The sequence below is a fragment of the Parus major genome, chromosome 1A (assembly GCF_001522545.3).
Source record: "Parus major isolate Abel chromosome 1A, Parus_major1.1, whole genome shotgun sequence".
NCBI classification, from domain to species: domain Eukaryota; kingdom Metazoa; phylum Chordata; class Aves; order Passeriformes; family Paridae; genus Parus; species Parus major.
In genome coordinates this window covers 61,164,994-61,192,185 of record NC_031773.1, presented here as the reverse complement: position 1 = coordinate 61,192,185, position 27,192 = coordinate 61,164,994, and the positions used below count along the sequence as shown (strand labels likewise).

At 45.6% G+C, this 27,192-nt stretch overlaps 2 protein-coding genes across 9 annotated transcripts in view; one reads left to right on the top strand and one right to left on the bottom strand.

Moving 5' to 3' along the window:
- The window catches only part of LOC107204516 (basic proline-rich protein-like), a 19,943-nt gene extending 787 nt beyond the window's left edge, over positions 1-19,156 (bottom strand). Inside the window, exons 1-5 of one of the 8 annotated variants that reach the window (XR_004497552.1) lie at positions 18,300-19,156; positions 16,187-16,259; positions 12,192-12,278; positions 5,133-5,243; positions 4,519-4,558 (exon numbers count right to left, since the gene is read on the bottom strand). Coding sequence is in view for 3 of the 8 variants with exons in the window: in XM_033514579.1 (XP_033370470.1) it covers positions 12,079-12,116; positions 12,192-12,278; positions 16,187-16,259; positions 18,300-18,731 (630 nt within the window). In the remaining 5 variants the exon portion in view is untranslated. Of the gene's footprint in view, positions 1-66; positions 588-902; positions 1,410-4,491; positions 5,244-10,959; positions 12,117-12,191; positions 12,279-16,186; positions 16,260-18,299 lie in introns of those variants that run through there. The other 7 variants (XR_004497550.1, XR_004497551.1, XR_004497553.1 and 4 more) reach the window with 7 other exon arrangements.
- Positions 18,300-27,192, top strand: part of ARHGEF5 (Rho guanine nucleotide exchange factor 5) — a 33,294-nt gene continuing 24,401 nt past the window's right edge. Inside the window, exon 1 of the mRNA XM_019006676.2 lies at positions 18,300-18,393. The gene's annotated coding sequence lies outside the window, so the exon portion shown is untranslated. The remainder of the gene's footprint in view (positions 18,394-27,192) is intronic.

The window sequence follows — 27,192 nt, the reverse complement described above, 5'->3', positions numbered from 1 at the left end:
CCCTCCCCTTTCTCCCTAGAGTGAGTTTCCCATCAGTTTCTCAGCTCAAGAATCTAGAGTTGAGGGACATTCTTAGAATTGGTCTTAATTTTCTCACATTTCAGAAAGAATCTGAAAAGCCAGAGGAGGGCATTCAGTGCTCACCATTCCTTTATGAGGGAAAGTGGTCTGTCTTTATTTTTTTTTTTTTTTTTCTGCAATGACACAGCATGCTACTAGTAGAAGAATCTGGTTCTGAGGAGATTGTTTTCTCAGTGTCACCTAGGTTATATGGGATCCAGTTTTCCAGTCCACTGCTGGAAAGAAAATACATGTAATAATGATGACTGAAATACAGCTTTTTATACCCTTTGCTTCATTGTGACTGGAAAAACATATTTCTTTTGATCTTGGACAAGAGATGTGTTTTGTGTGTTCAGTACATTTTTAGAAGTATTTTATGTCTATTCTCTAAAATATTATTTGAGATGTATTGAACAAAAGTGTCTCTGCATGCACAGGAGACTTTTCTTTCAGACTCTGTTTCTTTTTCATCTCAGCAACACTGGTCTGAATAGCCAGAGACACATCAGCTGGAGCCCCCATCTCTGAAAAGAAAAAAAGGAAATACAGGAAATTTCAGGAGACTGAGCAAAGGGAGGCCAGAAGAGGCAACAGAGGCAAAGTCAAGGTGTCCCAAAGCACTTTGCCGTTGCAGTGGTGAATGGCTAAACCAGGCCACCACGTGAAGGGAAGGGGGAGAGGAAGGGATTGAAATGGGATGAACAACTAGGAAGGAAGACTGGGGGAGGGCTGGACTTCCTGAAGCTGCTAGGAAGATGTAATTTGGGGGTGATAACAGCTGCATGGGAGAAGGGTCACCACTTTCCAGACCATCCCCCCCCACCAATGATCCTTCATACCTGGATTTGCTTCTTTTTGCTTTCCGGAGCTCTTGCAGTTGCCATTGCTGCTCATTTGTTGCCTTGGGCCATTTTCTGCTCTGTCTCTCCCTCCAGCTGAGCCTCCCCACAACACAGCTGAATTCTGCCCGACTGTGGCTGAGGTGTTTGTGCTTACCCATCTTCAAGCACAGAACCACAGAGGAGACTTCTCTTTGTCAGTCCCTGTCTTGTCAGTGTTTCCCCTCTTGAAAGGGCAGCCTTGCCTTTCTTACCCCAGAGCACCTCCAAGCATGCAGAATGTGTCCCTGCTTTTACAGATGGCAGAGCTTTTAACAGGTGTTTGCGTGTCCTTCCATTTCCTTTTTCCCAGCCTTAGCAGTTCTTTTCCAGTACAGGGACTGGGAAGTCTCTTCCCATAGCTCTGCACCTGGCTGTTTTACTTAAGAAGGTCTCTCTTTGCTGGTCAATTGCTTTCTTTTCTTGCCTGGTTTTTTTAACAGATGACCTCCTGATTTCTCCTGATGCCTTCAGGCAGAAATACCAAGCAAAACAGGAAAAACAGAGTTTACATATAGAACACTTAAGAGGGATTTCAGGCATCTTCCTAATTCTTTGGACATGATCAAGCTTTTATGTGAATGTAGGATGAAACAGGAACCACAAGATGCTTTACTGAAAAGGTATTTTTACAATTTCTGGGAGAAGAGAAGCAGCAATGGGAATGCAGGGAGCAAGGGGCTGAAACAGAACATTTTTCCTGTGTCTAGAGAAGGAAGAATTAAGATCAATGAACACAACTCCTCATATTCTTAGAGAGGTGAAAGAACATGGCAAAACATGATGGTATTTGGTCGGCATTCTTGAATCTGAGTTCCCTGGCATGGTCAGCCTTGATGTTACCTGTCAGGGCTGTCCTGAGGACAGGGGTTGCTGTGAAAGCACTCAGGATTTACCTCAGGGCAGCCACATCCTGTCCTAAGCTTCAGGTACTTACTTTCCTTTCGCTAACTTGGGATGCAGCTGCCAATGTGACTGTGGGTTTCACCTGCATCTTCCACCTCGTTGTGACCAGAGCCATGAATGCATGTAGAGAGAAAGTTAGTTCCTTCCTCTACAAATGTAACCTGAGAAGATCCTGAAACTCCTCAGGCTCTGAGTCTCTGGATTCACCACCTCTGCCATCAGTGCTCAAGTCAGTCACCTCCTAGCAGGAGCATTCCTGGAGAGAGAAGCATTGAAGTGCCAAGTCAGAAGCAGGAGGGAAAGAAAAAGGAAATGACTGATACTTAAAAATACTCAACCCAGGAGGCATGAACCATGAACAGAAGAGAGATGCCAGAAGAAAACCAGACACGGCTTGGAATACAAGAGAGAATGACTAATTACAGATGCTTTGTCCAAGTCTGTGAGTAGATGAAAGTGATGTCACTGCTGGTGTGATCATGAATGTTAGTGCTGGTGCATCACAGCAGTGGCATTGTTTCTTTAGAGCAGAGGAGAGTAATACATCGTCTTCTGGAATGCATCCACAAGTTGTTACTTCACTCTGTACCATGAAGCTGTCTGTGAACAAGGCTCTTTTATTCCCTTTCTTGGTGATAGCACAGCCCCCATATTTGCAACACCCTTAAAAATCCAGGTAACTTTCTCTCTAATTCACAGAATAAAGAACATCCCTCAGCAGAACAGCACACACTGCCACTAACTTTTGTTCCAAAAGCATCATGTGAAGGACTGTTAAAGCAAAGCCTGTGTGAAAATGTTTTGTGCTGCCATTGGGGCACTGTGAGGTTTGCTCTTGTGTCCCTTATGAACATGGACAAAGGGTTCCTGCCTCCTCATTCCCCAGACTCCTTCACCGGCTGAAAGGTACATATTCCTTTTATTGAATCTTGCATCTCTGAGGTCGGGCTTTCATGACCTCCTGAAATGGCAAACAGCTCCTGCTGCTTTGTGACTGCAGATTATACTGGATCGCTAAAGCTCTTGCCATTCCCAGCCATGCCACTGGGTTATTTTTAATTCAGGTTGCTTCTCTCATCCAGTGCTCAGCACAGCTCCACAAACAGCAAGGTTGGCACAAGTGAGGGAAAATTGCAGTCTGGGGTGGATGGTAACAAACATCTCAGGATTCCTTAAGTTGGTAATGCCATGATGCAATCCATGCCATCAAACAGGAGCCTGGAGGGAGCAGCATGGAGTTAAGAGAAAGCAGAACAGAGACATTAAACAGAAATTTGCCCCTTTTTTGCATAAGGGGAATATCTCCAGAGGCAGTGCAGTTTAGAAATCTTCTCCAAGCAGATGTCACACAGCTGGAATCAGTGCTCATCTCTTGCTAAGTAACTCTGAGGAGTGGAGCTGCAGGTTTTACTCTGCAGTACTACTCTGCTCATCCCATTGGAGCTCTGGTTCCACCTCCTTTTCCTCCAAAAGCCTCATCTCCTCTTCTGTGTGTAATTGTGGTCACTTCCTCCTGATCTCTGCTTGTGCCAGTCCAGCTCTGTGTGCAGCTGCAGCACAATGCAGATTTCAGTGGCTGAAAAGTAAGTTTCCCACTCTACCCTTGGCTATTTTTAGCTGGATCAGTTCCTGATCCAGTCCACTCTACAGACACACAAACAGCTGTGTCAGTGTGACAGGAGGAAAATGAGGGAAGCAGAGGAGAGGCTTAGCCGAGTTTAATCATCCCTGGTACCAAATGGGAAACCACAATCACGAATGAGTGCTCTAAATGCCTGGCAGCAGTTATTTAAACTTCTCTACAGCTCCCTGTCTTACTTTTTGTGTAAGAAACAAAGCCTAGGGAATTTCCCAAGTCAGTGCCACAGAAAGGAAATGGCCCTGCGTCTGGTATAGCTGCCCCTTCCTGCATGAATCAAGGCAAGCTGAATGCAGGGAGCCTGAACAAGTCTGCTGGCAGGCAAAGCAGCCAGGGTTCCTCACAGCTTCCTTACCCGTTGTAGTTTGGCCAGCCTGTACTTTTAAAGGTCATGTCCTGCAGAGACCAAAATCTGCCAGGTAACTTCTGGGTAACTGCCATGAGCAGTTACCCAGAAGTGTGCAAAATATGTTTATAGTGGTCAAAAACCATGCCTGACACACATGCTGAATACTGGCCACTACCAAAAGACAGTGATTCTGACACAAAGATGGAAAGTATAATTAAAAAAATTAGAGATTTATTCAGAAGCAAAAATATCTATTTAGTAAACTAAAATCACTTACTGAGGCATATGACATGCTCCTTGGTGCCTGACCAACTGCTGCTGTGGGCAGGAAATGGTGGGGATACTGTTCCCTGAAGACTTTGCTCCATCCAAAGGCAGAAGTGCAGAAAGGGTTTACAGAATAGAATGGTTTGGGCTGGAAGAAACTTTTAAAGGTCATCTGGTTCCAACCTCCCTGCCATGGGCAGAGACATCTTCCACCACCCTGGGTTGCTCACAGCCCCATCCAGCCTGGCCTGGACACTTCCAGGGATGGGGCAACCACAGCTGCTCTGGGCAACCTGTGCCAGGGCCTCACCAGCCTCACAGGGAATTTCTTCCTGATATGCCGTCTAAACTTTCTCTCTGTCAGTGTGAAGCCATTCTCCCTGGTCTTGTCACTCCAGGCCCTTGTCAATAGTCTCTCTCCATGTTTCCTGTAGGTTCCCTTCAGATGCTGGAAGGCTGCAATGAGGTCAAATAAAACTACTCAGAATATTTTAGGCTGGAAAGGACCTGTAAGGTCATTAAGTCTAACCACAAACCATCTTACTTTGCATGGTTCATTTCTGTATTTTCTTTTCTTTATGATGATCACAACTGCAGCAGCACTCTGAAAAAATGGACAAAGCCACCACTTATTTTGGGGCTGTCCCAGGAAATTACAAAACTGTACAAAAACTGTTTTTTCTTAATCTCAGAATTGCATCCAGGGATGACAAGCAGCAATTTAATTTAGGGAATTTTTCAAAGCCTTTCAATCTTTCAGGTTTTCTACATAAGCAAGAAGAAATACAAGGAAAGGTGTAAGCACAAGGATATGTTTTCCCTGGATTATGCACATCATCATGGTAACCTCCCTCCTGCACAGTCACTTGAGTTTCACAACTCTGATTCAGACTAAATACCAATGACCTGATTCATTCTTCCACTGAATTGCACTGTTAATAATTGTAAAATGCACATTTAGTGCCATGAATTAGTAAGCAAAGTGTCTCCTGCTCCAACCTGGCTTAAGTTTGCTGTGGGCCACACCTACCTCCAGCAAAGGCTGTCCATAAATGGCCCCATGGCTCCATAACCAGGCTCCTGACACTCACTTTTCCCAAGGAATAATGTTTGAGCTTTCAGGGGAATTTGTTATCAGTACCTGCAACAAATAAAGGCCCCCCAGTTATGCTATGCTTTAAAATAGCATCCCATACCTCCCAAAAGTGAAGTTATCACAGACACATCACATATTCCCAATTTACAAGCTGCTGACTTTTTGGAGCAGGGCACTAAGACACATACTGAATGATCTCTGAGAGGTCACAAAGGAAGGCAAAGGTTTATTAGTAGGTCTGCATGTACAGCAGTTGACTGGAAATGTTCAGAGGGTCTGGAACTATAAAAAGAGAAACCCTCACATTACAACCACTTTTGTAGCTCTCAGATCAAAATCACAGAAAACAAGATGAGAGACCATGCTGTTATCAAATCTTTAATTTCTGGGAGTCCTAAGTGTCCAACATTACGTAAAACTTCTATGAAAAATGAATTCCATTCCATGAATAACTTGCATGTATTATGTAAAATATTTATTGAAGACAAATGCCATTCCAAGAATAGCTTGGATGCTACTGTAAATTAATTTCTGCCCAACAAAATTACTTTTATCCCTCAGTCTATCACCCTTTTCATAAGTAAAGTTTATGAACACACTTCTACTTTTAAATACAGCTTTTGTAAGAGCCTATACATGAAAAGGGGCACTGAATGCAACTCATTAGTTGTTCTCGACAAAGGCTCGGTGAGAGGGGAAAGCAAATACAGCAGAGAGAATAAAATATCTATGATGAAGAACCTCTAAACCTGGCCTAGGGTTGGGAGACAACCACAGGAACATGAATTAGAACTCTAGTCTATGTCCCACTGAGTTAATCTTTACGTTAGGGAACCATCCTTTAAGTGAGGTCCCATCTGCAGCTGTTTCTTAGCTATACTGAAGGGTTACAGTTGTCTCAGTAACTTAAAAAAGCTGGATCACTGGGTGTTAGAAAAAAACTAATTATTCCACCACTTTCCACACACAGGCCCTTTTCTGTAAAGCTGCTCTGCACATAGATTTGGAATTTATGACAGTACACACACACACATGTAAAATCTCTAACAGTATTGGTATTGTATAACATCTAATATAACTATATTGGATAGTGTGTGCAATAAATTAATCTGCCTTTTTTATATATACTTAGCAAAACTACAGCTATGCATACACAAATTCCCTTTCCCTCTAAGTGAACCAACAAGCTTTTTAGTGAAACCACATCATCTGTGTTTCCTGACTGTGTTGTTTCAGATTCTGACTTGCTCTCCTTTTTCCCCTCTGGGCTTCTCTGGTGTTACAACTTCACTGTTTCTATTCCACACATCCCTTCCAGAAGACCAACTGCAAAATCACAGGAGTGAAACGGCTGATTTTTTGAAACCACAGTTCTCAGAGGAAGATATATTATTAGCCCATCCTTGTCCCGAGTGAAGATTAACTGGATATTAAATAAATTAAAAAAAAAAAGTAAAATATTTTAAGTAGTAACAAACTGAGAATAGATTGTAAAACAAAGTAAGAAAAGCCCCTTTTTCAAATATTGAAGCAGCACTTCTAGGGCATGATTCACCTGTTCCTAAGGTAGACACCTAAAACACGGCAGATGAATTACCACCTAACAGTGCCCGTTTCTACCAAGAAGTTTCAAAATCAAAAACAGTTCAGACACTCTTTTTGATTTTAATACATATTTTCAGATTTGGGGATTAATTTCATGGTGTAATTTTGACAGGCTTGGGGATGTTTTTTTCCTCAAGTTTCTGAAGGAAATACAGCTTTTTTTAGCCCATTGTCACCTGCCCATTAGGAACTGTCTCATTCAATCAAATAAAGCATGTAAAGGAATCAGAGATGAGCAGGTTCTTATCCAGGGATCAATGTTCCTATAGCCAGGGATCAGTGGCCAGGTGCAGCAGAAAGCTCTTATAGGAAGCCCCATGGGAGGATCAGGAGGGAGAAACTGCCTTGTCCATGCTCTTTGGCATTTTAAGCAGTATCCTGTCCAGGCAGTAGGATAAAATACCTGTTATCAGGTCACTGAATCTGTTGGGAACATGGGAGTGATATAAGGATAATTTGGGGGAGAAGGGTATTGGGAAGAGAGTGAAATAAATGACAGCAAAATGTGCCAATTTTATAATAAAGTATTAATTAGAATATTGGTAATAATGAGCTCTCTAGATACTGTTTGCACTCTTTTTAGACTGGAAGGATTTGGCTTTGTAACACTGTGCATGACCATGATTTCCACTGAACATCTGATACAAGGAAGCTACATAACTCGAACTGATCCTGGAAGCTGGTGCTCCTAAAATGAAGGAGATGACTTATACCTATTCTTTATCAGCCCTTCCTCCTCAGGAGTTCCTCACACTCCTTAGAAGATTGGAACCTCTTCCCCCTAGGAGAATCTCCAAAGCAGATTACCAGAAATCAATCAGAAATTAATTAACTTCTCCTCTGAGGCCAGACCTAGAGAGCTGAGGTTGTTCAGTCTGGAGAAGAGGTGGCTCTGAAGAGACCTCATGTGACTGCTCAATATGCAGAGGGGTCGTACAAGAAAGATGGAGACAATTTACAAGGGCCTGGAGTGACAGGATGAGGGGGAATGGCCTCAAACTGAGAGAGGGGAGATTTAGATTACATACAAGTAAGAAATTCTTTACTGTGAGGGTGGTGAGGCCCTGGCACAGAAGCTGTGGCTGCCCCATCTCTGGAACTGCTCAAGCCCAGGTTGGATGGGACTTGGAGCAACCTGGAATAGTGGAACGTGTCTCTGCCCATGGCAGGGGGTTGGAATGAGATGAGCTTTAATGTCCCTTCCAACCCAACCCATTCTCTGATTCTGTGATCTGGGAGCCCCTGAGGAGAGAACTGGTGACTTCCCTGAACCTGGGAATTGAGGACAAAGCCCCAAAGTCCCATGGAGACTGGTTTCCTGGCAGGGCTGGGATGCACGAGGAGTGAGCTGCACATGCTGATTCCTGTGCTTGGCAGGGCCTGGAGGCCTGGCACCTGCTCCCAGCACCTGGCCCAGCAGGGTCCCCCACACCCACGCAGGAATCCTGGCCAACCCCACTGCGGGAAGCCACTGGGAACAGGGAAGGGGGTGCAGCAGCACATGGCCAGGGAGAAGCAAGAAGCCACCGCTGGCACGGGACAGGGAACAGCAAACAGCCAGACTGGTGCAGGCTGGGTGTGGGAACACTTCTGCAGTGGTAAGAGGTTTGCAAAACAACCTCTGTGAAGAAACACAACTGGGTTTATTGAGTCTAGAGGAGAAGGCTAGAAATAGGGCAAGACATGGTAGTGCCGTTGCAGTACACAAGAGGTTGCTACTAAGAGAGGCAGCGATTACACTGCTGGAAGGACAGAGATAAGATCTAACCAACTTAATTTCCAGGAAAGAGAAGAAGACAGGAGAAAAGAACAAGAGTAGATGTTGCAAAAACTTTCTCTGCATAAGCCAGAGCTGGAAAAGATTATGTGGGAGGTTGTGAAATTCCCTGCACCAGAAATTAACCAGACATCACCACGCTCTCAGTAGAGGATGAACTGCCAAGCTATTCCCCAAGCTAGCCTTTGGAAAGAAAAATCCATCTACCCTTTTCAAAAATAAACTAAAAACCATCCATGCATGTCATATGGATCATTAAACATATGGGTGATGAGTAAAAAGTTTTGCGTTTAGATAACAAAGCTACCATAGATTTACAAATCCTAATTTCAATACAAGCATTTAAATGCAAAATATTATTTGGATAGAAAACTTTGATCTTTCCTCTCAAAGAAACCTGCAGTTGTTGAGCAGGTAAATGCTGTCAAGACCTTGTAGTGCTGTCACATGGCACTTCCTTCCTGCAACCAACCTTTCTCCTCTGTTATCTCCTGCTTCCATGTAGAGAAGCAGCAGCCAGCCACTTTATATTCTGTGGTGTGCTTTTATTCCTGTTAAAACGTCTGTGGCCTCAGCCAGTCTCACAGCGAGATCATAGAATCATCTCTCCACCATCTGATGGTATAGGACCGTAAGATACCTCAGGCAATGCAAGAAAACCCAGACCATACCGTTCTTTTGGGATCCACTGCAGAAAATGCTCCCAAGATAGAGAGGCATTCTGACCTTCCCAGTCCATCAGAAATAATTAAGGCCACCAGGAAATCTTAGTGTAATGGAGTACCTAAAGGACATAGAGTTAGGGTTTTTTTGAGTTGATGAATAGGTATCTCAGCTGAAACAATCTAGGCAGATTCCCATAGGGCATTTATGTGGTAAGGATTTTGATTGGAATTCTGATCCGACACAAGATCAGCTGGTTGACCCCAGAGGAAAGCTTGATCCGTTTGCTCCTAAAGAGAAGAGCTGGAGCCAGCACTCACCCCTTCTTTACTCAGCATCAATGAAAGCACCCCAGCAGGAAACCAGCCCCTAAATGAAATGTGCTCACTGTAAGACCTGCCGGGAAGGCATTCCAGCACTAGATGTGGGATAAAGGCAAAGATATCCAAGCCACTGCTGGGAATCCTGCATGGAATATGAGGCACAACTCCCATAATTACTGAGAACAATCTGATAGTGCTCCAGGGCACAGGGGTAGCTGGGGTTGGATGTGACTACCCTACTAAGATGATGGGCTTCACATGTTTTTTTTTAAAAATCAATAACAAGGGAGGGGGAAGTGCTGGGAATGGAACATCAGACATCTACCTACAGTTGTGACAAGCCAACTTTTAAACCACCTTTTGGTCTTTCTTTATTCTGATTCCTTGGGGACTTCAATTCACATGTCTCAGGAGGTGTGAAAATGTCGTAAGAGAGAGTCTGTGACAATGCATGTTGACCACAGGACAAGAATGTGGCTCCTACCACAGCCACTTCACACCCTGAGCCTCCACAGTAATGCAGCAAATTTTTTGCTGAGGCAGAAACCCCACTCTTTTTAGGGTCATTCTGCTTTTATGTTTTATTTGCTGGATTATTCTTGTGCTGTTCTTAACTAAATGCAAAGAAAACTAGAAATATCACACAGTGTGAATCAGAAAATAGGCCCTTTTTGTGTACTAAGAACAAAAACTCAATTCATGAAAAATGTGCCTTTGCTCATAGGAAACAATCCTGCTTCAGTCTGCTCTTCCAACAACAGCACCAGAACTCCAAACAAACAATGCTTCCCCACCCTGTGTGCACGATTGTATTTCTGTGCAAGCTCACATCCATCTTTAAAGTCCATCCTATGGGAAAGGTGCTTTTCCAGAACTGAGGGGAATGAGGGGCACAGAGAATCCTCTCAGTATACAAGAGGCCAACATCATGGAGGGGATTCAGGAATATGTGCTCATTTTTCTATTATGAGATTGGTTATCTAATTACAGGACTCATGTTACATAAATTTAGGGCTTCCAGGAAAACCACCATGGGTGGCTAAAATCCCAGAGATTTTATTTTTTAGAAAGGTGAAACTACAATAAAATGGTGGGTGTTTCTTGAACACTCTGACAGAAAGCCTTAACAGTAATCTAGTGCCCAATCCTAACAAAAACCATCTGAGGGAGGAAAAGGGCAGTTGCTCTTTAAACCTGCTGGTGTGACAACAACCAACATAGAGGAGCAGGTACAACAAACAGAATGGTGTTTGGGCTCATGTTCTCTCACTTGAATGCAGCCAGGAATCAGCATCAGAACAGCTTCCCATAAGGGGGCACTACACATTACACATCCAGGCTCAGAGATCTCCACCTCCAGGACTTGTACACAGACACTGAACAGAGAGGGAAGCACATTTCAGCTTCTTTTATCCTCCTCTGCAAAAACTATGATGTAAAATTACTGTGTTATCCTGGTAAAAGCTATGCTACTATGTAGAGAACCAAAACAAAAATCCCAAACACTACATCTGAAGTGCAGGGAGAATTTGGGATTTCTGAACTTTTAACTGCTTGATTTCACAGCTACTGAAGAGGACCTTAATGCAAACTAAGGACTTCTGTGTGCAATTTTTTAATGAACAGGGAATTGTCTTTATTGGTGAATGGGACAGATTATTTGTGGGCTGGATTTTGTGTCTAGCTAACAAGAGGAAGGAAAGTGAAGTGCTGGCCTGAGTCATCTTTACTACTGACCTACACCACAAACAACAAGACTTAAATGGACATTATCATATGAGGATCTCAGCTAGGAAGAAGTGACATACTGACACAGCGATTTCTGAGTGCAGAGGGAGGGGCAGGATGGGGCTGGGGCAGAGGCAGCTGTTCTGAGCACAGGGGAAAGCTGCTGAGTGTCATCCTCCCACCTGGCTGCACACACCCGGGTGCTGCAGCTGCCTGCATGGGGAAAAGCCTGCACATGTGCAGCTCCTACACAGCCACATCCTCCCTTTCAGCTGGAACCAGAGTACTTGGCAAGCCCCTCTAAGGCAATGTGCTGCTTTCATTTCTGCTCTCCATGCTCAGTTTTGTAGAGGTAGTTCCCAACTATTTCAGCAGGTCTAGACTAAAATAAGAGTACTTGCAGTGGTGTGACTTTGTCCATATTCCACCTTTCCCTTACAGTAATTTATTTCTGGAGTTCATAGCTGGAGCAAAAAGCCTGAAGAAATGACCACAGCGTAAGTGGCCTACCTGAATCTTAAAGAAACAGAAAGGCAGAATGAAGTGTTCTAGATGTTCTGGTAGTGAATTGGTTGGTTTGTTCAGAATCATTTCTACAGAAACCTCTGAGTGTCATGCCCCCAGCCCAACTTAAGTTATTGCCATCAACATCCATATACAGAAGTACAGAGGAAGACTCTGATTAAGTTCTTGGTTTAGCATTTTCCAAATGGAGTGGAAGTATTTTAAGAGTTCCAGTCATGTTCTCCAGGACTTCTCAAAGGGGAAAAGTAGACAATGCTCTTTATCCTGGATCCTCTCTCTTTAGGCTTTTTCTCACTGCTAATGAAGAAAGGGAAACATCAGTGTGTGAGGTGCAGGTAAAGAGCAAGGCTGAGACTCCAATCCAGCAATTACCTGCATGTGGATGTGAAAGGTAGCATGGGCTGGGCAACCATTTACTGCAGCATGAGGATTCTGCTTCAGATTTGCACAAGGATTTAGCTGTAAGAGAAGAATCACAGAAGGATTTGGGGAAAAATCCAGCTTTTTGCAGAGTTCAGAATCCCACAACAAACAAATGGAAAGCACCACAGGAAACCAAGAGCTGCCTCCCAAAGGCTCCCTGCAAGCTGCAATTGGGGATTTCATTCTGGGAAAGGAACCTGTCAGGAACAAGCAACTTGGGGTATGCTTTGCATGGAGCATCTCAGGGCAGAAAATTGGTAAGCCCAAAGATTTCTTTGAAATTTTAAACCAGCTTGGAATTGCCTGTATTAACTGCTATAAAGGAACAGTTGTTTGGAAGTGTTTGCAGAACCGGTCTTCATTAAGATTTTCCAAAATTTGTGTGTGGTATTTCTGGGTATATCAATGTTGTGATCCTGGATTACCAAAAATTAAAATCTTGGACAGTGGAGAAAAGGCAAAGCCCACTAAAAGCTTTCCTACCTTCCTCTTTGTCTCACTACTCATTCCCCCAGGACATGTTTTTTTCTCCATAATGTCTTTCTGCTCTTTTGGAGGCATCTTAATAGCATCAAACACTGCGGTTTCTCAACCTGCTTTTATTTTTTGGATCCTTATTTACAAGTATTGTCTTGTATTTCCTGGGTATCTTTTGTGGATCCTCCTCAGGTAGCCCATGGACATCCTGATATGTGTGGACTACAGGCCAGAAATTACTGCAGTAATTTTATTCAGTAAAAGACGCTTGCTGACATTCAGTGTAAAGTACCAGAAAAACACCCTCATTAATGTTCTTGGTCATAAACCACCCTTTCCCTGCACTATATATTTTGGAAAAAAAAAACAACAACCCTTTAAATTCAAGTTTGTGTTATTTACCTGCATGTACTTCCATATAAATCTCCATTTCTTAATCAGGTGGGAATAGGATTTAAAAAGCCATATATTTAAGAGGAAGAAAAGAATGTGATGTTATAGCGCATTACATATATCAAATGTAATTTTTCCAAGTTTGGCTAAGGGAAATCCTCCTAAAAATGTAGGACCTTACTATTGTTCTACTGAGTATTTCATCACTGAGTTGCCAAATGCTACTGGTGAGGAAACAGGTTGCTCTCACCACAGTATGGATCATTAAAGGTTGGGTAGCTGCTTCAGAGAATATAACCCCTTCAGTATAGCTCTTTTTTCCCCAATATTTATTCAAAGGAGCTTCAAAGGACTAACTTTGAAGCTATTTCCTACTGTCTTTCGAAAAACAGTATATAAGTAAATAAATGTGATGTTTTGAATCATGTTTTGCTGCAGTTGTTCACGTGAAATCTTGAGCATTGTAGGGATGTCTTTCTTCGGTTTGTAGCTATGCTTCAAGCAGTAGTTTGTCTTGCCTTCTGCCCAGATGACATTTGTTACATCCTCAGTGAAACTAAAGTAACATCTGAGGAAATCTTGCCTGTTTTTTGCCGTTTGAGACTGGCCATTCCTACCCCCAATTCCATTCGAATCAGGGAAGGTCAACAAAACCAACATTTCATGTGTGCATCTTTTTGAAGCTGTGGCATGAGTAGTCATTTTTCCTTGGTATCAGTCTGGATTGCAACTGTAAACTGAGCTGGGAAAACCCATCAGCCTCCCCCAGGCTGACATCTGTAAGTTCAGAACCACCTCATCCCTTTTATAACAGGCAGGAGCTTATAACCAAGTGAACTGTTGGACAGTGTCAGGCTACAGGATGTGTGCAAATAAAAACATTCTTCTACCACCTTTTGTGTCTGACAGGCAAGGACTCTCTGGACCATCCCTTACTCTGATGCCCCTAACGGTAGCCTTTGTCTCAAGACACTCTGTAGCCTTGTCCATTTGTTTAAATTTTCCTGGCAGACCCTGTTAAAAAGGGGGAATTTAGCTGTGTAGCACAATGGTCTGATTTGCACATCAGGCCAGGCACTGCAATTACTTTGGAAAAAATTTGTACAACACACTAAATAGGCCATTCACAATTAATCCATCCAATGTAGACCTTCACTGTAACTGGTACATAATTCATCATGAAAAAAAATATCCCTCCATTGCTCATATGCAGGTATCCATCTGTATAAACAATTTTTACTGCTTTTTGTATGAAAATACCCCCAAACAACCCAAAACCCTGGATAAATTTGAATAGGGATTATAGAGATATATAATTTGTGTGGATTATTTTGCTCCTGGTTTTACTCCATAATAGCAAACACAGCATTGTATCTAGGTCACTTGTTGGCTGCAGGCTACTTGTAATTCCCAGGAGAAGGCGCTTGAGAAGGAAATAGGGGAAGCCTATTTTGGTCTGTTCTTGTCTTGGGATGTTCATGTTCTTTGGCAGCATGGCTTTTGTCTCAGAGCTACTGTTATTAACTCATTGGGTTATGTCAGCAATGTGGATTTATACCCAGTTCCACAAAGAAAAACATTTCTGGCTATATCACCTGCAGGGATTTCCTGGTTCTATATTTTCCTAAACTCTTCTGTCACAGCCACCTGGACATCTCCTTTAACAAATTTCAGGAAAGATCATGGAAATCAGTATTTGTCTGTGCGAAGCCCATAGTTTCTTGAACACCTGCAATAAATGATGCCTCTCCCAGACAACAGCAGGAGTTCACCCTTGTAACTGCATCCACAACTGGCACTGAAGTGGATTCTCAGACCACTTCTCAGTAGGTCTGAAGTGGATTCTCAGCACGCAAGCTCACTCCCACAAACGAAGAACTTCCTGTAAACAAACCAAGAAAAAAAACTAAAACAGTCCTCCTCCCTAGCTGCTGTCATGTGGGGAAATCAGAGTGTGAGATACATCTCAATGTGAAGCAGGGAAGCTCCAACTTGTATCTCTGAGGCATGGTTTGCACACTTAAAACAACGAAATACCCCACTGCATCCTACCAGACTGAATCCAAAGGTATGGCTGTAGGGATAAAGAACCTCTGTCAATGATATGGCTGCTTTCAAGATTTTAAAAAAAAACGTATTGTGCAACTGTGATGCTTTTTCCTCTCTTAGCACCTGCTGTAGCTCAAGAAGGTGCTGGTACCCATAAAAGCAACAAGAGCACTGTGGTACCAAAGCTGAGCTGAGACCAAGGGAGGGTCTGCACTTCTCTCATCAGCCTGCTGCAGTGAAATGCAGTGCAGGAGGCTGGAACTCTGCTCCCTGCTCAAGGAAAGCTGTAAACAAGGAGCAGGAAGGGAGACAACTGGATTTCAGAAGGGCCGCTACCGCTGGATGTTTACAGTGAGCCTTGGAGGAAATGAAGGAAATGGCCAGGACTGACTCACCGGGGATGGGTGTTTTACTTGCTGCTTGTGTAAACTTACTGTGCTGCAGCTTCCAAGCTCTCTGTTCTGCTCCCTTCCATCATTACCAAGGTTTTTCATGCACATGCACAGGTTTGCATCTGCTTGGAGTAAGGTAGAGCTGCTGAACACATCTAAGGAAGCGAACTGGCTTTCCAAGGCGGGCTCAAGCAGATGATTTTAGTTTTAAGAAGACCCTTCAACAACTCCACTCTTCTGCAGTACTTGTGATATGTCAGCAGCTCAACCAAGTTACTGTTCTGTCCTGCTGCCTGTCTGGATTTTGGCATGCCCAGCTGTGTGCTCTGCATATAGAGCTAAACCCAGAATAGTGTCTGGGCAGAGCAGAGAGGATGTGATAGCACAGGACTTGAGCAGGACAGGATGTTTACAAGGAAGATGTCGGAGTGGGAGGTTAATGTCCCAACTGCTCCTCAGCCTGATGACAGCACAAGGCACTGCAGGAAGCTGGAGCACTTCAGGGCACAGGGCCCTGCTCTTGGTGCTGCTGGGCTCCTTTGCATGGAAGGGACATACTAGGCACTCGGCTGCTGCAGCCCAGAGTTTGATGGGATAAGAGACAGTACAGCCCAATCTACCTGGGATACTCACAGCATGTGACAGGCCCTCTCCTGATCACACTGTGCTGGGTTCCACATGTGTTCAGGCACTCAAACTCTCTGTGCTGCAGGCAGAGAAAGCAAGTTATCTCAAAATATGATCTACAAAACCAAACAGAAAACTGCCTCTGCAGCTGCTGGAGGTGCCAAGGACAGGGAGATGTTAAGGCCACCTCAGACAATAAGTTGCCCTTTTCTGGACAGAAGACGAGCGGTTTTCCAGTCAGGATGACCAACTCCAACCCACTGCCAGCTGCTAGGAGCTTAGAAAATGCAGTGGGAAGATGCACTGGCTATTTATATAATGTCCCAGAGGTCTGACACCAAACTAAGACATGATCTAGAGTCAGCTTCTGGGAATTTGAAGCATCCCTTTCCTCGCTGCTGACTGTAAATGCAGTGATGTGAAATGGGAATCTCAGCTGCAGGAGCTGATCCACCCTGCTGAAAAAAGGCACCCCCACAAACAAATTAAAGGAGTAATTGAATCAGAAGGCAGCAGCAGGCACAAGGATAATTCTATGGCTGGCTGGGGAGAATTCTCAGTGTGCCACTTCTGAGGGGAGTTTTCCTTCCTGGGAGACTCTGCGCGGGTCTCATAGGGAAGGGAGGGTTCAGGATTGCTTGGGTGTGGGCTGCAGGGTTTCTCTGGTGGTTGAGCCAAGCTCTTTCTCTTTTGCTGAAAGCTTCAGAGCACATCCTGGAGGATAAACACCTGCAAGCCTCAGGAAACGATTAGGAGAAAAAAACAGACTTAGCAAGGAAACAACTCTGGATATCAAGCTGAAGAAAAAGAATATATAATATAGGTAATGCCTTCCTCAGCCACCTGAAGTAATTCTTTTCACACTTTGCAATTTTCCTGAGCAAAGATCTATATAATACACCATGGCAAAGTGTACCCTCACATAAGTCCTGTATCCCTTTAAGCGCTTCTGTACCTACAAGAGACAGAATGCCGAGAAATTGCAGCTTTGAATTCAGCTTTTTAATGCAGCCTACAGAGTTTTTCTACCAACATCCTGGTCAATTTCTTCTGAATTCGGGTGTTTCATTAACTTACAATTATTTGATGATCTTGGGTGTAATCCTGCCTGGGATCCTGTAATCCTACAAAGCCTAGGACAACCCAACACTTTTCCTTGAACCCCCCCAGGTGCCTGCTGGGAGGAAACGCAAAGGGCTCATGCGTGTTAAGGTGAGGAGTGGGAAAACAAGAGACTCGGATAATGAAGGAAGGTTAAAAAATAAAAAGTATCTCTGATTCTTAAGCTGGTCCAGACACCTGGGGTGGTGGGTCAGGTGTGCTCCAGAGGCAAAGCAAACAAGCGGTGTGTCGAAACCTAAGAGGGACACAGTTATTACAGAATCACAGAATGTCTGGAACTTAAAAGGACCCACAGGGATCATCGAGTCCAGCTCCTGGCCCTGCACATGACACTGCAGCAATCCCACCCTGTGCTCAAGAGCATTATCCAAACACTCCTGGAGTTCTGTCAGGCTGGGTGTTGTGACCACTGCCCAGAGGAACCTGTTCAGTGCTCCACCACCCTCTGGGTGACAAACTTTTCCTAAAACCTACCCTAACCCTCCCCTGACACAGCTCAAGCCATTCCCTCAGGTCCTGTCCCTGGTCACACAGAGCAGAGATCAGGGCCTGTCCCTCCTCTTCCCCTCATGAAGAAGCTGCAGAACTGCTGTGAGCACTGACCTCAGTCTTCCCCATGCTGAACAGAATGAGCCTTCCTCGTGGGGCTTTCCCTCTAAGACCTTCACCCATACTCTTACTACTGAATTTAAGTAAGTAAGTAAGTAAATAAATAAATAAATAAATAAATAAATAAAAGAAAATACCTTCCACTCCAACGTGTCGAGGGGCTGGGGCCAGCCGGGGCCAGGAGCGGGGCCAGCGGAGCCAGAGCCGCCGTGTCCGCCGCGGCCCCTCGGCAGCTTTGCTTTGCCTTGCCTTGCCTTGCCCTGCCTTGCCCTGCCCCGGTGCCGTCGGAGCGCGGCCGCCGGCCCCGCACGCCAATCAGGGCGGCCCGCCTGCCTTCCTGTAGGTGTGCCCGGCTCACCTGGAGCCGCGCTCGGCACTCATGACATACCTGCGGCCCCGCACAGGGCGGCGGCGAGGCGGCGGCCCAGGGGCGCCGGGGGGGGCAGCGCTGGCCCCGGCCCCGCGATGTGAGCACGGCGCAGGTAAGGGCGGCCGCCGGGGGCGGCGTTGCCGTATTCCCGGGATCGCCGTTGCCGTATTCCCGGGAGACGCGCGGGCCTGGTGCCGGATCCCCGCGGAGCCCGGGCCGGGACGGACGGAGGGGCGGCTGCCCCGCGAGGCCGGGGCGGGGGCGACAGGCGGACTCCGGGAGCGCGGGGCGGGCAGGGGACGGGATAAGGGGGAGAAGGAAGGGGAGGGAGGGCGGCCGGCCGACCCACCATTTTAGGACCCGAGGGGGACGGGAGGAGGGATCTCCGGGGAAGGAGAGCGTCGCTCCTCCCGCTGCGGGCCCGGTGCGGGCGCGCGGTGCGGGCGCCATCGGGGCGCGGAGCTCCGCGAGGTCGCGGCCGCCGCGGAAGCCCCGGTGCCCCCCGAGTGGGCGGCGAAGGGACTCCGGTCCGCCCGGCCCGCGGCAGCCCCTGGGGGCCGCATCTTTGCCTGGGGGCTCCGCGCCCCGACGGCAGCGCCCGTGCCGCCCCCCGCTCCCCCGCCCGCTGTCGGCAGCAGGGAGGGCCCGGAGCGCAGGCCCGCTCCCAGGCTCGGCTGCCAAGTAGCAGCAGGAGCCTCTTCTCGCAGAAATGGTGCCTCCCACGCAGCAGCGAGATCCCACGGTGTTCGCCGGGTTTTCAGCTCCCGCCGGGAGCTGCGGCCCGGGAGTCGCGGGGGTGCTGTGCTTGAACTATGGACACCTTCTTGTTTTCCTCCTTGCCTCGTGACTTTTATGGCCTGTCACGGAGGGAAAGCAGAGGAGCGAAAGGCGAGATCCCTGCCTGCTGCTCCCTTCCTGCCTCCTTCCTGCAGCCCCGGCCACTGCAGCAGCTCCGATGGCAACCCCAGCGTCCCAGCCAGCCTGCCAGGGGGGGATCCGGCGCTCCCACGGCTCTCATCAGACCCATCGTCCTCCCAGCACCCATGTTTGTCCTTGCTTGAGGCTTCGTTTATTCCCAGATATTGGCTAAGACCGCATCAAACCTGGTAGGAATTATGGGATCAGAGATCTGAGCTCAGCTCATCGGTGTTGACTTGTTGCAAACTTTGCCAGGGCGCTGCTGGATATGGATGCCCGTGTTGGCTTCTGGAGTGGGGGTGCCTGTAAGTCCTGGACCAAGCCACATGTGTAATGTGTTGTTGGAAGTTTTGTGACCTGATTCCTTGTTTTTTTGGAGAACCATAACCGAAATTACTTGGAGATAGCTTGGAAAAGGGCACAGTCCTTTTAAAGGGTTGCACCGGAGGGAGGTGGCTTGGTTTGGAGGATTGATGTATGGGTGACCCAGATTTCAGCACTGCACCTGAGTTGGGTGAGGAGAAGGCATCCATAATCAGACTTGAAGTTGTAACAAATCTGAGTTCTTAGTTTTTGTTAATGTTTGGAAGAGCCCAGCTAGCTTCTGTGTAGAACCTGGTTTTGCCAGGTGGTGGTTGAGGGTGGCATTTGTCCTGTCCTGCCTGTGCAGCAGACTCCTGGTCTGGGTGAATCTCAGTGGGGTTATACGGTCCAGTTGCTCATGACAGCAGGCAACTGGACTTGAAGTTGATGATCCTGCTCTCTGAAATAGTGGGACACAAATATTTCCTCTGGGAACCTCTTGTGCATCCTAATAGATTCGACGGTAAGAGTCTTTTCCACTGGCTTTTTTTTTTTTTTTTTTTTTCATCCTGCTAACTTCAGATGGATATTCTTGTGCTTGTTCTGTTGAATCTTATCCTTTCTTATTCACTTATTTCATGTGCTTTCTAGCAGGAAAGAGCCAAATTGTGCTATAGTTTTTGATGATTTTTTTCTTTCTTTTTTTTTTTTTTTTTCCTTTTTAATGTAATCTACTTTGGAGTCTTGTTTAAAGCAGGCTGTTTTATTTAATTAGTTAGCATTCATATTACATTCACTCTCCATAGTTATCCCAGGCAAAATTTAAGGAACAGCCCGCAAGGGATTTCACATTCTTAATTGGAATCACATTTTTTTCCAAGGATGTTTGATTCTAAGAGTTTACTGTGCTTTCTGTCATCTGGTATCTTTCCAGTTGATGTTGTTTGCTTAGTTACTGTTTGGCTAAATTATCCACAGCTAGTTTATTTCAGTAGTCATGCCTCAGAAGTTTTGCAATTCCTTTCCACTTTGCAGAATCTCACTGAACTCCTGTTGAATCTTTTAATGAAGTACTCAGAAGTGACTTCAGTGCAATTGCAATTGTGCTATATTGTTTTGGCACTTGCACTCTACCAAGAGGTAATTTCCCTCTTTCCTGAGGTAATCACACAGTTGGTGTTCAGACTATCAGCCAGCTGGGGACAGATACCTTCACCTGACCCTTGGCAGGTATTTACATTCCCAGCTGGTTATCACTGCATCAAACCCAAAATTCTACTAGAAAAGTACCCAGTCTTGATTTCAGGATATCAAGTGATAGGCTGCACTGGTTCCCCTGGTAAATTATTCCAATGGCTGATTACCCTCACTAATTTCTTATCTCCATCTGTCCAGCCTGGCTCCTAACCATAAAGTCTTGCTACAAGTTTCCGTGCCAGGTGACGGAGCCTGTTGCTGCCAGGACAACATGTTCCAGCTAAAAGATGGCCTGTTGTACTGCAAGCCCATGGCTGCTAGCCGTGCTGAGCTCTTCCTTCTGAGAAGAGGCAGCTGTGGAGCTGGAGTCTGGGTGATCAATATGGTTTAGAGCAGTGGTGGAGGGTGCCTAGCCTGGTGTCTGTGTGCAGGCAGGGCTTCCTGGGAACTGTGATTGAATAACTCGTGTTGCTTGGAGCTGGGCTTCACATGATGAGCAGCCCAGCCGCACAACATGCTGCTGCTGAAGGAGTGATCCACTTCTCATCCAGTCCTGACTGCAAGCTCCTGCGGCTTCCCTAGGATTGACTCTGGTGACCAAGCAGCCTCAGAACAGTCCAGCCACTGCTCCAAGTAAATATTAACCTCCTTCCCCAAAGAGAAAAAGCATGGAAGTTGGATTAGCCTGCCTTGTGGTCAAAGATTGCCGAAGAAGCGTAGTGTGACACTGGGCATGAGAAACATGGTGAGGGACAACCTCTTCCAACAGCAGGGTTAGATGCTAGAGAGAATCACACATTTAGTTCCTGTGTTTCTATGCTTGGATAAACAGGCTGTGGTTGCACAAATCCTCTCAGCTGGCACTGCTGTTGAAAGAAGGCATTGTGCTTGCCTGTTGTCATCTCTGCTGGTTCTCTGCTGCGGTTTGTTGTGAGACCACACGTGCACCTCTGCCATCAGAAGAGAAAAGGCAGAGGGTGGAACTCCTTTTGGCAGGGTGAAGAGTTGGTGAAACTAAGAATTGTCACAAGTACGCCTTACCTTAAATCTTCATAGAAAACAAGATATCTTTTCGCCTTCCCTCTGCAGCTGCCATGTGAGAGCAGCTGCCCTGATTTACTCAGTAGTGCAGGTAACTCTGTTGTGTGGCTTGGGAGAACTGGGTTTAACCAGGGCGGGGTTTAGGTCAACTGCTTTTATGTCTTTGGGCAAGAAATGTGTGTTGAAATTTGTTGTGTAGGAAAGAGCATTTAAAGTAAGAAGAAGGAGGTCTGAGCCTTGGCTGTGGCACACTGCTACCTATGAAGGGTTCAGTGGTGCAGAAAAGTTCCAAGTTAATGCATTCATGCGTTCTAGATGTGAGGCCTCTGTGGTGCTCAGTGCTGAGCAGGGTGGGGTGCCCTTTTGGGAAAGCTTCATTAGTCTTGTCTCTTCCATTAACAAGTGACTACAGCTTTCTTGCCCTTTGAGTAGAATTGGTTTGCTGAGACAAAATCCATTCCCCATCTATTATTTTAGACACCATTCCTTCAAGTCTCATGCAGAACACTTCACGATGAGGAACAGAGCCTGTGGTGGGAACTTGTTTTGACCTCATGTTTGGGAGGTTGGATTAAAAGCAAGATGAAGTTGAAGAAGAAATTCCCATGACTTTAGTATAAGTTCAGTGCAAGGTCAGGGGGAGGGCTATTGGTTTTGATAGTGGGAAAAATTTAGAAGAGGGAAGGTGATTACCATGACATGTACAAATTCACATAGATAAACAGACACACATATGTAAATGTATACAAAATAGAGGGTGTTCTGATGCTAAGAGAGGTTGAGGATGAGTGGATGAAGAAACTGTAATTGGATAGCACATGAGGAGGGAACTGAGGTGTGAGGAAGCACAGGAACCTGCTTCTGGGAGAATACTGCATTGAAGCAGAGATGGCCATAAATTCACTTCCTGAAAATGTATCCTATTTGCAGTGTCATGGAGAAGTATGTGACATTTGGACACCAAACCACCTTTTTGTGATCTCAAATTGAACACCCACCTGCAGGCAGGAGCTCAGTGTGTGAGATTCACTGCCCATGGCCTTGCTGGTGCTCAGAGCATTAAGCACTGGGGTTCCTAATGATCATACACAGAAATTCCCAAATCTTTACCTGGGCCAGGCTGGGGTGATCCAGTGGGATCCACAAGCTGGGTGATCCCCTCCATGGGCAGAGCACTGATGAGCACTGATGTGCACTGATGGGCAGACCCAGCCTTGCATCAGGAGTGACTGGGGGAGGTGAGTGGAAGCTCCTGCTTCATCACCGAATGCAGCAGTAGAGTTTATGAATCCAAAATGCATCTCTCTGGAGGCAGGGGAGGAGATTAGGATCCTGGTCATGTTAGGGCATGATTTGTTCATGTTGCAGAAGCCCAGAGATAATCAGGGGGCACAAGTGTAGGTTACAAGCAGACCTGTAACTAGTTAGGCATGGTCCCTGTTCACATCTGCCACTAAGTGGCTGCAAAGGTTACACTTGCATATTCACTTGATAATAGAAATAGATGCACAAAGCAGCATTAAACTAACACAAAGGCCACTGTTGGGAGGAGTAGTAGAAGAAGATGATGCTTTGCCCGTGATCTTGCTGGGCATCTGCAAAAAATCAGGATGTTTAAGTTATGTGGTATGTGTGCTTTACACTCACCTTTACAGATGGAATGATCAAAAATGCCTCCACAGAGTCTTTGAAAAGCTTAAATCTTGCCTGGGTCTTTAATCTTCACTATAGATTTCTGTCTGTAATGAGGGGCTCGTGGGAACTTGGAAAGAGTAGATGGGAAGAGTATAGCTTTCACAGGAAAAGATGTTACACCAGTGCCTAGCAAAGCTCTGATGCTGTAGCATCAGATGTCTTTGGTGGGTCTGGGCTGCAGGCTAAATCCTGGGATTAAGCCTGAGTTTAGATGCAGAAGTTTCACTGTAGGTATTCCATAGTGTACAATCCAAGGGTAACTCTAGACTATGAAATGTAATCCAGCTGCAACATTTGAGTCTGCTTTCTGAGGTGCTCTGAGATCACTGTCTGGTTTTACAGGTGAGGGCTGCCAGGCTGCTAGTGAAGTTGTCAAGGTGCAGTGTGTCTATTTCCATTCTGTTGCTGGATTTAGGTGAGAAGGGATGTTCTGAGTATGCTGAAAGCTCTTCAGGACAGGAGAAGTGTATGGTGTTTAGAACTGTGAGGATTCAGTCCTGATGGTTGGTATGGCTCATGGCTCAAGCAACTCTTCTCATTGTTTGTTCTCTTTTTCTGTGACTTGCTTTGCATATGAAGATATTTGGCAGTATCTTATATTTCTCACTCAGGTTCGAGTCTGAATACAGTAGAGCTGGTAGATCTTAGAGTGCTTTGGGAATAATGCACTTTTCTCTCCTTTCTCTCCCCCTCCCCACAAGACTGTAGGATATCCTGAGTTGGAAAGCACCCACAGGGATCACTGAAGTCCAACTCATAGGCTAGGTGTTTTCTCCTGGAAAGGCATGTCCCAGGTACAGGCAAACAGAATCTCAGGATAGGTGGAGGGTGGGGGGGTTAGCACTGGCAAGGCTGCAGTACAACACACAACCTTGTCCTGACTCTATGATGTGACAAACCCTGGGGCAGAGAGAGGATGTTGAGGGGAGGCAGGAAAAGGGAAGTGGGACCATCCCATATTTTTACAACAAATCATGGGTTGTGGCATGTTTTCTTAAATGTGCAAGTGATTGAGGGAGGTGGGTTTACCACTCAAGTCACCCAGTAATTTATTAATAATAACTGGTGATGTGTATAGGGAATACATGACTGCATTGTCACTCTCTTCTCATCCCTGGGCACAGTTGGGAAGAGGGAATATTCTGTCAGGGCATGTGGAAAAGGCTGAAAGGGAGGCTGTAAGGTGTTTCTGTCGGCACAGGGTGAGCACTGCTTGTTTTGATGCCATCTGGGAAGGCAGTCATCCTCTCACATCATTCCTACAGTTCACCTTGTCTTCCTGCCCCTGCACAATGAGTAAACTGAGCTGTTTTATTTTGGAGAGGGGCAAAAAGAGTAAGATGAGTAATTTGGAGGTATATTGGAACAATGAAATGTGCCTTATCCTGGAAGAGCAAGGCCAGGCATGCAAGTTATGTCATTGTAGTGTGTGCTCTGTCACAAAGGAAGGCCAGGGCTGTGAAAAGCAGCTAAAATTTGTGTCTGTGTGTCTAGAAGAATCATGACAGCTGAATTGCCTGGTGGGTATCATCAGATGCACAACAGACATTTCTTCCTGCTTTCCCTACCAACGTCATTTTTGCCTATCCAGTTGCTGAGTGTGTCAGTGATATCAGACATGAAAATAAGCATCTGAGTGTAAAAGGGGAAAGATGGATTGATTCTGGCTCTGATAATCATAGCAAAATTACTTTAGAAGAGACTAGAGCAAGAAAAAGCGAGATGTGCCACATTGTGTATGCAGTGAAAACTGGCATGATCAGAAATCTCATGTTCAGTGAGGCCGTATGGAAGCAAATCTGCCCTGAAATGTATTATAATTGTGTTTTACTAGAATGTTGCCTTTGAAAGCTTAATTTAAAATGTGGCATTGTAAAAAGTTTTGTTGTGACTGCTGAAAAGAGGGAACAAAGTGCACTGAAAGGTGAAAAAAGGTATTAACTGATGTGGGAGACAAATACAGAAGTGTCAAGCAAAGCATGTGCAAAAACACCAGCTTGTTTTTAAACTATAGTTTGGTAGAGAAACGCAGTTTCGTGTTTAGTGGGAGCAAGAAATAACAGATGCTGTATGTCCTGAGTTCATAAAATGGATGGAATTGGAAGAAGGATCTCCCCTGAATGTGGGCACAGTGAGAAATAGACAACTACAGTGAATATCTGACGTGTGTGAAGTTATGGAATTGAGGCTTTCACTGACTGGGCGGTGAGACTCCTCCAGTAAAAGTGTGATACCAGAATGAGCCAGAGCAACTAATCATGTGCACTACATTGTGTGAAAAATCTGTTATTTGTAGTAAACAACTTTACATCACAAAAGGAAAATACCTTAGTAATGTGTTTTGTTATCTGGAAGAACTTGGAGGCAAAAAGACCAGGGGGGAAAGAACAAAGTGAGCAGCTGATATATTTTTGTTGGGGAAGGGATTGCTTAAATAAGACTTTGCTTATGGTTGCAATCAGATACAGGGCTTATAACAGGCATTTGCATATTCAGTACACTGAGCAGCCACTCCCTGCCTAATGCTGTGAGGTAGGAGGGGTTACTCTTGCCCTAGCTGCAGAGATGACCCTCAGACAGAAAGAAACTGCTGCAAACAGCTAGAGCTAGGAACGGAAATTTTGCTGGATGGGACCTTTCTTGGTTGCCCTTAAAATATGCCAAAACCAGTTACAATCTAAATCTTCTGTAGAGACTTCTTTTAGTGAATGACTGCAGTGGGGCACTGAAGGAAGGAGAGCTCCTAATACGTGTTCCCCTTCCAGTCTGGATTATGTTACTGGTGATAACAGCTATCCTTTGTGGGCCCCACTGACTTAAACTTTTTTAGTGACTGCACCCATGTTTAACTGCTCATAAGCCGTAGCTGTGAGGAGAGGCAGGACATAAAACAGCAGGGTGCATCTTTGCCACCTACTTTTTGCATCAAAAGCAGGATTGCTGCATGTCCTGCTGTGGGGATTGCTGTATTGCACCTTAGCTGGCACAAATGGAAGAGGTGAGGTGCTGGCTTCGGTAATAGGCAGCAAAGATTTGTGCTGAAAGCTGGGTTCCTCAGGTGCATCAGTCTGGCAGAGGTTAGACCAAATTTTCCATACAGGAGGGTGTTTGGGAAGAGGACTCCAAGAAGAACTCTGGCTCTTCCTTCCTTCTTGGGCGTGGTCCGTTGACAATCCTAACCCTTTCCCCTTCAGGCTCTCTATTGCTTTTAGCTTTCCCAAACTACACTAGTCATACCACATCATACCCTTTGCTGTTAGATCCAGTGATTTTTTTTAAGCACAGTAAAGCATTTTGTCCCATCCCAAGTCAAATGAACTTGTTTAGGTGACTGGAGGAACTCTGCTGCATCTCGTTGACCTTGGCAGAGATGGGACATTCATGTATTTATTTATGCCCCACTGATCAAAGCATGTTGCAGGTAATGGGAAGGTGAAGGAGCCGAGTCTCCAATTTCATTTGCCTGGTGCCTACGGCTTCCCAGGGGAAGTCTCTCATGGACGGGAAGGTATGTACCAGTCCAATTAGAATATGCCATGCACACCTGCGTAGGCCGGGGGACGCGAGGACTTTGCATTCCTCAGCCAGAGCTGTCATTTTGTGACCGTGTCATAAAAGAGGTGAAGGAAATTTTATTGGCTCAATTTTCCACTGTTACTCACAGGCCACTGTTAAGTTTCCTCATCCTCTAATTTCTCACTGGCACACTACAGTCAGGAGCTTGGGGTGAAGTTGAGGCACACAGGCATTATTTTAC